The sequence below is a fragment of the Aythya fuligula genome, chromosome 17 (genome assembly GCF_009819795.1).
Source record: "Aythya fuligula isolate bAytFul2 chromosome 17, bAytFul2.pri, whole genome shotgun sequence".
Taxonomy (NCBI): domain Eukaryota; kingdom Metazoa; phylum Chordata; class Aves; order Anseriformes; family Anatidae; genus Aythya; species Aythya fuligula.
Window position 1 is genome coordinate 3744839 of NC_045575.1, and position 12962 is coordinate 3757800.

General features: G+C 58.5%; 1 protein-coding gene across 14 annotated transcripts in view; it reads right to left on the reverse strand.

The window, feature by feature from the left end:
* NCOR2 (nuclear receptor corepressor 2) overlaps positions 1-12962 on the reverse strand; it is a 222326-nt gene that overhangs the window by 16560 nt on the left and 192804 nt on the right. For all 14 annotated transcript variants that reach the window (XM_032198747.1, XM_032198746.1, XM_032198739.1 and 11 more), the window contains exons 23-32: positions 12514-12669; positions 11872-12011; positions 11689-11794; positions 10905-11009; positions 9915-10018; positions 7440-7590; positions 2999-3151; positions 2525-2611; positions 1806-2083; positions 702-1065 (exon numbers count right to left, since the gene is read on the reverse strand). In XM_032198747.1, the coding sequence (XP_032054638.1) occupies positions 702-1065; positions 1806-2083; positions 2525-2611; positions 2999-3151; positions 7440-7590; positions 9915-10018; positions 10905-11009; positions 11689-11794; positions 11872-12011; positions 12514-12669 (1644 nt within the window). The remainder of the gene's footprint in view (positions 1-701; positions 1066-1805; positions 2084-2524; positions 2612-2998; positions 3152-7439; positions 7591-9914; positions 10019-10904; positions 11010-11688; positions 11795-11871; positions 12012-12513; positions 12670-12962) is intronic.

Sequence of the window (12962 nt, forward strand, 5' to 3'; positions counted from 1 at the left end):
GCAGAGCTGGAGGAGAGCGGTGCCCCGGGCTGCTGCAGCTCCCTGTAGCTAACAGGAGAGATGACAAGGTGTCCTAGGGACTGGGTTCTGCACTGCCCACGGGGGTGCCATAACGCCAGAGGACTTTTTGGGCTCTAGATCTGAGTGGATCTCACCAGATCTGAGCATGTGTTTGGCCCCTGGGAGCCCCGGCAATGACTGGAACCAAGGGGAGCAGGCAGACCCCCCCCCGAACAGGCTGGGGAGGCAGCAGACCCCAGCAGCCAGCCAAACTGCCCGGATCTACCAGCTCAGGAGGATTATGTGTACCTGGCGGTGAGGTGCTTGGGTGCCAAGGTGATGGATAAACACACAAGGCAGGCAAACAAACACCAGATCGGTGAAAGGATGAAAATCCCCCTGCCTAGCGCACCGAGTTCTGTTATTTCCTTTAAAAATAACAAAGTGATTTCCTTCAGAAACAGGGGTGCTCAGGGACAACTCCAGGACAGGGAAGACACTTTCTAAACAGCATCAGCTTCACCAAAGTCTCCTTTCAGCTACCCCAGCGCAGGCATGCCCCAGCTCCCGTGAGTCAGCCCCAGCTGGGGAGAACAGGAGAGCAGGTTGGACAGGCACCTGCAGGGAACAGGTGGGGTCAGCAGCCACTTCCCGTGCACCTTGCTGCAAACCTCAGCATCCAGTAAAAGGCTGACAAGTACCTTCATGCTGCCGTGGCGTGGATTCCCTCGTGGAGACCGGAGACCCTCTGTGCAAGTGGCTGCTGAACGCCGTGCTGTGCCCTGCCTGGTGGTCCTCGTAGGCGAGGGCACTTTGGTGGGGTTTTCCCGGCTCAGGCACAATCACGGGGGCCCCTCTGGCGATCGATCCGCCCGAGTTTGTCACTGGGCTCGGCCTGTTTTTCAGGCTCTCTTCGTAAGCTCTCTCCAGGTTCCTCGCGTCTTGTATGACGTCCAGAGAGTGGACAGAGTGAAAAGTCCTCCCGGGACTGCCGATGATGGACCGCACGTCGTGCTTTTTGGTACTCGACGAAGAAGAGCCGCTGTCGTACTTCAGCGGGGTACCCTGCAGACAGACACAAGGCAGGCGAGAGGTCAAAGGGGCACAGAGCAGGAGGGGATGCAGCGACTCCACCCCACCCAGCTTCAACGGGGCTTGTGCTTCCCAGTTCAGTGGGTCGGTACACCAGTGACACCAGTTTATGTGGTGAAATGGCAGCAGCCATCAGCACAGCGGAGGGAACAGCACCGAAACGGGCAGGGTGGGGTGCCCGCTCTGCGTGTCGTGTTGTGCTACAACAAGACAAAGATGAGTCACTGCCGAGGGCTGGCTGTGCCCATCACGCCTCGCTCCTACACACGCTGCGAAATGAGGTAGGCCTGCGAGGTGCCATGGGAACCCTCCAAATATTTGCAGCCCGACAGGAGACAGCATGCAATGCTTCATCCGAAATACTGGCCTCGCTGGGTTGACTCTTGCCCATAAAGCGAGGAGACCGAGGCTATGCACACCCAGTCACAGCTGCCGAGGGCACCGAGTCGCCTCTGGCCTTGAACGTGAGCCAAATGAGGCTACTCCAGTGTGCGTGGACAGAGCACTGCCTTCCTCACATGTCAGGGAGCACGGAGGTTTTGTATTTATCTGCTTGAGGATGGAAAAGGGGAACCCATACCCAAACAGAGCCTAAATACTGAGCAGTTTGCAACCCCAAAGAGTTTGCAACCCCAAAGAGTTTGCAACTCTCTTCTCTCCTGTTGGGAGCAGAGCCTGCAAGGGCAACAGGCTGGGTAGGAGCGAGCCCATACCTGCGTGATGGAGCCTTCCTTCAGAGGCCTCGTCAGGGAGATGTCTGGGGTCCGCCTCAGCTCCTCCCGGGGAATCTCATGGATTGACCTTCCCGCTTCTTTCACCGTGGCCACCAGCCCTTCGTGGGCTGGCTTCATTTTCAGGGGAGTAAGGCCCTCGTGAGACCTGACCTTGTAGCTGTCAGATAAGTCCCGTGGCGGAGTGTTTTCCCTCTTGAGCTGTTTGGCTTCTCTTCTGAGGTAGTCCTCATGGGCCTCCACGTAGGACCGAGGTATTCCTGCAGCCCCCGGGCAGACAAAGCAGAGGGTGAGTCCCCAGCCACGCACTGGGCTCCCAGTCCCCGTGGGGATGCTCAGCACCAGGGGCCTCCAGTTAATGCATGTAACTCAAGGGCTGAGCACGCGTGCAACTACATCGTTAACCCAACAGGACCCCCTCCCATTACCATCAGTTTCTGGACCTGTTTTGCACTACTTTCAGCCTGCCCTCACGCGAGTCACTGGGATTTTTACCCCTGACTCGGTGAGAGCTTAGGGTGGTGGAAGCTGAGCAAGACTAACAGCTTGTCTGAGCACAGAGCAGATCTGCAGCTGGACCCCAACGTGTCCATCTTGTGTTCCTCCTGCTCTAACCTGACGCTAAGGACAAGGTGCCATGCGTGTGAGACCCTTCCCCGTGTTACTTCTGGCCACGGCCTTGTCCTGCCTGCAGGCATTACCTTGTGTAATTGAGCCGCGGATGTGGTGCTGCTCCTTTAGGTTATGGGGACTGTGTCGGTCTGGAGGGATCGCTCGACCCATGAGACCTAGGAGAGATCCAAGGGGGAAAGCTGGGTTGTGACACAGAAGTTCATTTAAAAAAGAACGCACAGTGACGGTGTTACCAGGGCTCCGGGGAGAAAAAAAATACCAACAGTTTCTAAATGACTTGATTTCTCTTTTTTAAACGTGCTTCCTTTTTTGTAGTCCTGGAACTGGTTTACCAGGGCAGAAGCCAAAAGCAGAGGCCAGCCTGTGTCCCTACTCCTACCATGCCTGTCAGATGCTGTCCTGCTGGGACGTGCCATGGGATCCCAACTAACCACTGCCAAAACACAGGTGTGGGAAGGCGCATCGTGTAGACAGGACACCAGATGGGGTCTCTGCAGGTCACTGCTGACATAACATGGGTAAAAGGTTTCCCCCAGACCCACCTTCAATGCTGGCAGACAGCGGATCGCGGGCTGACAAGCCCCGGCTGATCCTCCCCTCCATCATGTCGTAGGTCCGCTTGGTTCCCGTGGTCTCATGCGAAGCTCCTGAGCTCCTGCTGTCTTCTTTGGGACACTGAGAGGCAGCCACCCCACCTGGGGAGAGGAACACCAAGAAGCAACATGAGGAGCACAGAAAGCTGGCATTAATGCAGGAGGGTGTTTACTACTGTCTGTCTGTGCTACCAAAAGGTCAGATCTCATCTGAGCACCGGCCACCGCTCGGCACCGCAAGAAACGTCGCATGAGGTTGGCTTCCAAGAAATTCAGCTGGTGTCTTCTCCCCTCCCTGCCTGCTCAGATTCCAGATCTGTGCCTCCTGCCTGGGTAGGAGCAGCCGCCCTGTCGTGTCCCGCTCCCTCCCGCCCTGCGTGGGCCAGACGTAGGCAGCGGGACAGCTCGGAGCCGGCACAGCCCTGGTGTCAGCAGCTGCAGTTCCACTGAACTCAGCCCTGCAGTGCTGGGGAGGGTTTTTTTTTTTTGTTGTTGTTGTTTTGATTTTTATTAGACACCTACTGTTTGGGATCTTGTCCAGTCTTAATATTTGCTGAGACACTCCCTGGGTGAGAAAAACAGGCAAGAGGGGAGAGGCAAAGCAGAGAAATCCTTTGAAGCAGCAATGAGCGCACACGAGAGACGGCGAGAAGTCCCACGGGTCCGCGCCGGAGCGATGGAGCAAGCACTGGTGTGACTGCAGGCCACAGACCACGTCCTCATCCAAACTCGGACCAGATTTTTCTGCAAAGTGGAGCTTGAGCCCTCGTCTCCCTGCGGTGGGCAGCATCACGCCATCCCCGAGCGCTGGGTTTGCCAGCACAGCCCGCCGGTGACCTGGAAAGCCGCTGCCTTGCCTCCGCGCCCGCCCCACCGAACCCATCCGCTGAGCCCAATTTCCTCCATCGGGTGCAGCGAGCTGTGAATCTCACAGGCCGGTTGTGATCCAGCTGAATGCCTCGTGTTTATGTAACGAGCACTGAGCGAGAGGATGTTGGCTCGGGGAGAGGAACGCCTCTGCCCATTATCTCTGGCCTGGCCGCGCCTGCCAAGGATTGCCGGTGCCCCGATCCTCCTCTTCATGGGCAGAGAATGTGGTTATACAATTAGGAAAACGGAGGAGAAGTTAAAAACGTTAATTCCATCGCGGACAATTGGGAATAAAAGTTGCCCTTTGAAAAGCCAGTCATTAATAAAATGGGATTATCACAACTTCACACCCACTGGTGCTTTCCGCCATCAGCATCCACTCGATCCAGAAAGGGTTTGGGGCTGCGTGCAGGGAAGCGAGAGGTGGATTGGGCTCTGAGCCTTCACTTCGATGTCATTCAAGGGGAAAAATCCGGGGGTGACGCTCAGAAAGGAGCCAAGCACCTTGCGGCAGACGAGGGGCGACGCTCCCACACCCTGTCATCAAGGCACATCTGTTGCAGAAGTCCCTGTGCGGAAGGGAACACGGCCCCGGGCACCCTTTGTGCTGCGGGGGAGCAGGGGGAGGGCACAAGGGAGGAGAGAGACTAAACAGAAAGCAAATCACTCCAAAAACACGTCCCTTGCCTTGCAGAAGCCCTCAGCAATCATATGCGGAATGAGAATAACCAATCTAGCACAATTCAGCTCGCACATGCTACAGGATCTCGTCTCATTACAGCTCTTTTATTTTAAGCACCCTCATGACACTAAAGAATTTGCAATTTTTTTTTCTGCTTGCCAAAATTCATAATCACCAACAATTTCATTTTCCTTTTTTTTTTTTTTTTTTTTCTTTTCCCCTTTTAACTCTTTGGCTTCAGGCTCTGAAGCCTTGCCAGGCTGCAGGGGGGAAGGAGAGGCAGCGGGGCTGGCTGGGCTGCAGGAGCAGACGAGATTACTCAGGATGTGATAAATGCTATCGAGCATGGAAAAGGCTGCTGTGAAGGGGAAGGAATTAATTCCTCCTCCGTGTCCCCCACAAGGGGTAGGATGAGAGGCGATGGCTGGGCGTCAGGGAGCTCAGCTCCCCTTTTGCAGCAGCCAAGTCCAAAGCAGAAACTGGGAGGGCGCGATGTCCTCGACCCAGCCTCAAAGGTCTCGTTGATGCTCCCAGCACCTAAAGGATCACCTGCTTGTGGCTCTGCAGACCCACACCTGTCCCCAAGAGGGCTGCGACCTCCTATTCTGGCCACGCTGGCTATGGGAGGCACAGGGCAGTGCATGCAATGGGACCAACTTTGGGTCCCAGCTCTGCCCTGTGTGGGATCCCCTCTTGGTGCATGGCTCGGGACCCAGGGGCCGGGGCGGCCCTCGCCACCAGGCAGCCTCCCCCATCCCCGCCCTGGTGGCACCACGTTTGTGCCCAGCCTCGTTCGACTCCAAACCCGGGCAGAGGAGATTAAAATAGCTCGTTGCACAAACAAGTCCCGAAACACTTCCTGCGTCCTCGCTGGGACCAGTCCTGCCAAGTGTCCCAAAGGGCGCGCAGACACAAGTCTCCTGCGGTGACACTTCTTATCTGGGCGAGAGTTGACAGCAAACACGGGCGGGTGCGGGACGAGGCGGCAGCCACGAGGGGAGCAGGAGGCAGAGCCCTGTCCCCACAGGTCCCCGCAGGGAGGTGGCACCTCGCGAGCCTTCCCCATGGCATGACCCAAATTTGTGTCACCAAATGCTGTTTCACCAGTGGTGCAACCAGCTCCTGGCCCCGCAGGGCTGCTCCCGGACCCCCTCTGCCCCCGGGGGTGGGATGCAGCCCGCAGGCGTGCGAGCACAGCAGCCGATGGCAGCGATACCTGCTGAAGGAGGCGAGTGCCACCAGCATCAGGCTCTGCGCTTTGCTCGTCTCCGTAAGTTTGACTCAGAGGAGAGGTGACGCATCCCTGCTGGATGGCTGTCGGCGTGCCAGGACTCCAGCATCTGGCTGTTTTTACACCGAGCCCTCAGGGATGAGAGGCCCCGGAGGACGAGGGGCTGCGGGGTTGCGGTGCCCGTAGCTCGGCTCTTCCCGATGCCAGCCCCGGGCGAGGAGGAGCCAGGCACCGCGCCAGGGGCAGCTGCAGCCCTGCCGTGCCTGGCCCGGCGCAGAGCGAGAGGCGAGCACGGAGGAGTCGTTTCCAGCTTCACTGGAGATGAACATCTGCTTATCTCTAATGGAAGCCACCGGGGCTTGCAGTCAGGCTTTTATGGCCAGCGCTGCTATCTGCTGAGCAGGCGCAGAGGCGGGAGGAACAGCTGGTGGCTGCGTGCTGATGCCGCTAACGCAGCGAGGCAGCTTTGGCATGTACCGAGGCAGCGTTCCCGTACAGCAGGGGTGCAGGCTGCAGCACAGCTTTTGGGTCTTCCCAGAGCCTCCTGAGAGCAGCCCGGTCCTCAGGCTCCTTGCAGCCACCTGCCCACGTTTGCTTTGGCAGTCCTGCTGCTGCACTGCTCTCCGGCTGGCTGGGGGTAACGTTGGTTAACAAGTGTCTCCGGGCCGGTCCTTCACGGCTCTGCACCTCTGGGCAGCTGGGAACAGGCGAATGCATCACCCAGACAGGCTCCTTGCTGGGTGAGGGACTGGCCTTGCCCCATCCAATGGCTATGGGTGCTTTAGAGAACTCACAGGATAACGTAACGTGGTCCTGGTGACAAATAAGGCACCCAGACTCTGTCCCGTGCTGGAGCTGGAGGAGCCAGGGGCTGACTCATTCCCGATTTTTAATGCAGTTCAATCCGTGCCACACTGCACCAGCGCCGTCCTTCCTGAGACACGGGACAAGATGCCAGCAGCCGGAGGCACAGGAGCCCCAGCCACAACCCTGCACGCAGACGGCTCTGTGAGCGAGGTCACTTCCATCGCAGCCAGCTGAACGTGCTCACACCCACACTGCTGCTTCTTCCTTAGCCCCATGCAGGTCGGGGCTGCGTGCCACCCAGGCCACACAGGAAGGACACACCAAGTGCCCCACACCAGGCTCATGATGATCAGGGAGCCACAAGCTCCCCTGTGCCATGGGGAAACTGAGGCACAGTGCTACAGCCCCCAAGAGGTTGCAGTTTCCATGCCTGGAAAGCTGCATGATGCCCATGAATAGAAAGCCCGATATCATGATAAATATTTATGGCAAACTATCTGATTTGCCTCCATCTTGTAGGTTCTTTGGGCTCCACCTTGGCCCAAGACCCTGGGGACCCTCTCCTGGTGTGGCATGTCCCACGGGCATCCCGCCCTGCGTCCCTGTGTGCCAGCAGCACCGCCTCCGAGGTGAGATGATGGCACGGGACAAAGGGAAACCCAGCTGCAAGGGGGGAGAGAACCCACGCTGGAAGTGAACCTGCGAGGTCATCCCACCGCACGTGGCCAGCCTTGCCCCAAATACCTCCCGACACCCGAGCACCGCGGCACCTGCCCGAGAGGCAGCGGGTTCCGACTTACCGTCGTAGGACAGCACGTGGCCCTTCTTCCCCTCGTATATGACATGTCCTTTGGGCAGGGCATCCTCCCTCACTTTCTCCGCTCTGCTGGGGCTGTCTTCTCCGATTATCCTGGTAATGGTTCCTTTGTACAGCACTTCTGCCGGGGTGCCCTTGGAAAGCCACCAAGATCCATATTTAACAGTGTCACAAGCAATTAAGCAAGCAGGCGCGCTCGCACACAGGAACACTCTGTTCCGCCGGGGGAGCCGAGCGGAGGAGAGCGCGCCCGGCCTCCGCTTCCTGACACAGCCAGCAGCGAGAAACCTGCAGCTTAATTATTGATGAGGACAATAACGGCGAGCGGTAAGAAGGTACGTGAGCCGGGGAAGGCTGCTGGGAAGAGGTGGGGGTGAGGGCAGCACGGGGACGGCAGGCACCAGGCTGAAAGGGGCGAGGTGCTGGGGCCAGCCCGGCTCTGGCTGGGTGCTGGTGTCGGTGCCGTGGTCCTCACCTTAGGGCAGCCACGACCCTGGGCCTCTAAAGCAGCAGCTGTGTTCTTTGCTGTGTGTTTTGGAGCAAGCTACCCGGCTTGTTGCCATCCCACAGGTGTGGGGCAGGGCTGGCAAGCACTGGGTTTTGCTCTCCAGGCCCAGCACTGCGAGCTGCGAGGCATCCCACCGAGGCAGGGCAGGTGGGGGAGCGATGCCTGCCATTGGGCTCTCCAACAAAAATAGGCTCCTCACACAAACTCGCATGAGCAGAAACCTCTGTTTCCCCAGGGGCACACAGGAACGTGGTTCACAAGCACCTGCCCTCCCCGACTCCCCTTCGAAATACTCGGAGCTGGATGTCCTTGAGGATGTCGCTGCTGATTAACGTTGCTCTGCCATCACTGCCTGCTCGGTGCTGAGTGGGAACAGACACCGGGGGATGATGTCCCCCCCTGCCCATTGGAGGGGATGCAGGGCGGTGCTGTCAGAGCCCTGCTCCTGGCTGACACCCCCCTGCTCAGCCCAACCCCACCGACTCCCAGGGCTGATGCCCACAAGGAGCCCTGGGGAGCAAAACCCACCCGTGCTGGCGTTTGAGATTCGGCACGCTCTTTTCCCACCCCACCCTGGAGATGCCTCTGCTCTGTACCAAGCTGTCTGAGGGCCACCAGCCCCTAAAATCCCCCCTACAGCTGCCGGGATGTGCCCATGGGTGGGATCAGGGCCCTGACTGCTGGCGCTCCTGGTGCGCCCGGTGCCGGCTCTCCCAGCCCCAGGTAAAGTCGCCTTCCTTCCGCGGACGTGCTCAGAGGGGATTTGAAAGCAAGTGATGACAGATGGCTTCAGAGCACAGAGCATATATTCAAGATCTGCCTCCTGCACACTGGCTGACTAATCCGAGATCAAATATCAGCCCCGGCACCGGGAGCTGCTGCGGGAGCAGAGGGACGCAGGCTGCCAGGCCAGCCGGTGCCAGGCAGCAGGAGGGATGGGAACGCCAGGAGCAAGGGGCAGCCTGCTCTGGCCTTGGGACCTTAATTCCCCAGCCAAGGGAATCCAGACGGATTAAATAGCTGATGTACAGCATCGTACAAACTGCTCTTATTTCCGAATTCTGGCACGTGGGGCTCAGGACCCTTCGTGCCCACCCGTGGCTTCCCACAGCTGCTGCAGGGGCACACGAGGGGATGCGTTTGCTCCACGGGGTTATTTGCAGTCGTCAAGCATCCACTCCTGGCAGCTGCTGGATGCAGGGCACCTGGCAGGAGAAGCTTTTGCTCTGAGCCAGGATTTAGGTTCAGGTCCCCAGGGCCAAAGGGAACACGGTCACCCTCTTTGAATGAAGCAGGCAAAAATCTCAGCACGAGTGGCTTTGAATACCTGAATGACGGCCAGATAAAATCCCCAAGGGAAACAGGTGATTTTTTTTCTTTATGCTCTCTGCTCCGTTACCAGATGAGCAATAACTCACACGGCAAAAAACTATCGCCCGCTTGCCAGCTGCTCTTCTGAAGATGGATGGTGGAGATTAAGGCCAAAGCAGCTTCCTGCTCCACAGAGCCTTTGGGCAGGACCCCCAGCACAGCGTGCTCAGCACTGGCAGACCTCATTACCTGACGTGCCCCTCGCAGCCTCCTCCTCTCCTCTGCCCAGACAGGGCCTTCCACCCCTCTCCTCCTCCTCGCTGCATGCTTGCCCTGCCAGGATTATTTTCCCAGAGCCATTTAAAGCTGCTTTCGCCCGTGCTCCTGACAGCTACTGAAAGCAAAGGGGGAGCTCAGACACGCTGCGATGCTTTGCATCGCTGCTCGTCGGGCTCTGCTCTCCTGCAGATGGGACGGGGCTCGTGCCAAGCTGAATTGAGGCTGTTTGTGAGGGCTCTGTGCTGCTGCAGGTGGCTCAGCCCCGTGCCACGTGCTCAGCGCACCCACAAACACCAGCACCCCAAGCTGCAGTGACCAGCACCTGGGAAAAGCAAAGCCCGACGGAGACAAGGGACTTACGTGCGTGATGGAGCCTCGGTATGTGATGGGCGACTCTGGAGGGGGCCTGGATGTGGGTGTCCCCTTGGTGATGCTCCCTCCCGAGGCAGAGCCGAGGGAAGTACCTGCAGGACACAAAGGCAGCGGGTTGGAGGCTGCATTTGCTGCTCAGCACAACGTCTGCAGGGCCAAGAATGCCGATGGCTAAGCCAGCAGGATTCGACCCAACCTCTGGCGAGCTGAGGGACCCGAGAGGAAGCCCACCAGGAGATGTCAGCCTTAAATCCAGAGCCTTGCACAATTCTTCCCACCCCGGCCCCCAAGGGACCCAGCCCTGGGGCTGGGAAGTGCAAACAATTCTTCTGAAGCTATCACCTCCCTGCTGCCTTTGTGGAGGGGCCAGGCAGATTTATGGGCCTGAGAGAAAGCACAGCCTGCCGCAGCCTCTGCTGATGTGGTCGGAGCACATCTCCAGAGAGATGGAGCTCAGGGTGGTGTGAGCTCTGCTCTGTGTTATCTGGCTGGAGCCGATCCGCTGCACACCCTGCCTCTGCGTGCAGTAAGCTTGGGGATTTCACAAAGCAGAATTACCTAAATCACTTAAAAACAACTCATCGATACTCATTCTCTAAGGAAAAATGGGAAGACTAGATTTAAATGAAATGTGGTCCCTGCCCAGCTGCAGCCCCAACACTGAAAACCAGTTGATGGCATTTAACTGGTCTTGCTTTGCTGTCCTGAGCAACAGATTGTGGGGTGCCCTGTGCACACAAAACCCCTGCCAGGATCAAAGCCCAAGCCCTGATGCAGGGCTGTGGCTAGAAATGTCTTGGTGTACGTTGGAGATGCTGCACAGACCTACCTGCCACTGCTCTGGCAATCTGAGCAGCTGGAGAAAAGGGGCAAAGAGACCCGTCTGGCTGGGAAGAAACCCCAAAATCCACCCAGACCTTCCCAGGGCAGCACACATCCCCCCTGCCCTCCCACGCTGGGGCACGGCCGCACGCTCACCCCGCAGGATGGAGCCCTCCTGGGACGGCTGCATCACCAGACTTTCCGGCTGGCTGGCCTGGCTTCTAGGAGAAAGTTGTTCCTGCTTTACTCCAGGAAAAGGCACTGGAAAACACGAAGCACAGATCAGCGTGGCCTCCGACAGCCTCCAGCTGGCACCTCCCATGTCCTGGGCCACCAGGATCACGTCTCAGCCCCGCCTGGCACCAGCTCTTGTGCCTGGCAGAGGCAGGAGTGGGGACTGGCTGGACCAACAGCCAGGTCTTTGGTGGGGAGCCCAGCAGGAGGACTTGGAAGCCTCCCTGCAAAACCCACGGCTGGCAAAGGGCCTCCTCCAGCACCGCTGCAAGCAGCAGGGGCTGGCAGGTGCTGCCCAGGAGCACGCACTGATCCCATCCCTCCTTGTGGGGTCACAGTGCAGGGCTGGCAGCCACATTCCCCATCCAGACCCAGTCCTTTGCCCAGCTCCTTACGATATTAAGATTTTTTTTTTCAAATCTGCAGGCTAAACACTTTCCTTGTTCACTTCAGGCCATTTACTCTTTATCCCACCAGCCTGGGGAGTGGCAATATGTTTCCTTCCTTCCATCACATTATTAGCCAGAGGGTATTTATAGGCTGGGAAGCGTCCCTGCCTGAGTTGTCCTTTTCCTACACTGCATATATTTAGCTCCCTGTCTCTGCTTTCCCCAAAGGCAACTGCTGTCATCCTCGGATCACACCTGCACCCTCTGCACTTCCTTGCCGTGCCCTGCGAGACATCCCTCGCCTCCCGATTTCTTACCCAGTTTCTTGGGATCCATCGTCAGGGGCAGGCCCATGGTGATGGAGCCGACGGGGACCTTCGCATGCTCGGAGCTGTAGGGTGTGTGGAGCTGGATGGGCATGCCCTGCGGTGCGAGAGGAGGGGTCAGGGAGCAGCTGCGGGCCCCCGCCGGCCGTCCCTGCCGCTCGCCCCCCGACGTACCTGGGAGATGGAGCCCACGGGTCTCTCCAGCACAGGCGGGTGCTTGGTGGAGGAGATGAGGGGAGGAGGGTTGGAGATGCTCGCTAGCCGCTGCAGCCCTGAGCGAGAGCTCTCATGCAGGTTTAGCGGGATGGGGTGTCCTGCACGGAAAACACAAGCATTAGGGAACTGAGGGACAGCAACGTGGCTCTAGGATCCAGGCAGACAATCGCTTTGGAGAGGACTGGACTAGTTTGAGTTATCGCCTCTTCCCTTTAGGTTCTGCATCCAAATCGTGTGTCCTCCAGCCAGAGAGGGACAGCAGAGCGAGGGCTAAAACCCTCCTGACTGCACCAAGGGTGGTGCAGGGAACACTCGTGGTGGTCTGTGACAAACCACGTCCCTCATCCTGCCCCGGTCAGGGCTGGGACACCCGCCTGGCTGTTCTCAGCTGGCCCCACCAGCTGTGAGGGAGGCTGCTCTGTGCTGGAGCAAAGCAAGGGGCTGGCGGCTTTCTGCTGAGCCCTCTTTCCCACCCAAAAAGAAAATAACTGCACTGATTTAAGGGAACAACCCGTGATGCTGGCTGGAACCGCAGCCTCTGTCCTCGGCCGCAGGTCAGGGCAGAGGGGACGTGCCGTGCAGATGGTGGATTGCACTTGCCTGGGGAGTTATACTGGAACAAGTGGGGCTCCGCCTGGGGAGAGGTTTTTATCACATCCCGGGAGTAGGACAGGACAGGGGGCCAGCACGAGGCGGCCGTCGGCTCCGCGCTCAGCTTCTGGGCCTCTGCGATAGATGAGAAGTGCACCGACTTTTCTGCAAGGCAAAAGGAAGACAAACAGCTTGCTCAGCGGCACCCCACGGACAGGCAGACACGAGAAGGGAAGGCTCAGCGAGCAGCCCAAGCCACACGGAGGTGAAACAACCTTCCTCCAGGCTCAGGCTCCTCGGCTGGGGGGCAGGATGCTGCCAGCACCCCGCGTCCCCCGGCACGCAGGGACATCCAGCGGGTGCTGCCTCGCTTGTGACAACCCCTTTGGTCCGCTGATGGGCCAGAAATAAAGGCATCAGCTTGTCGGATGGCAAGGGGACGATGCTCAGAGCCTGAA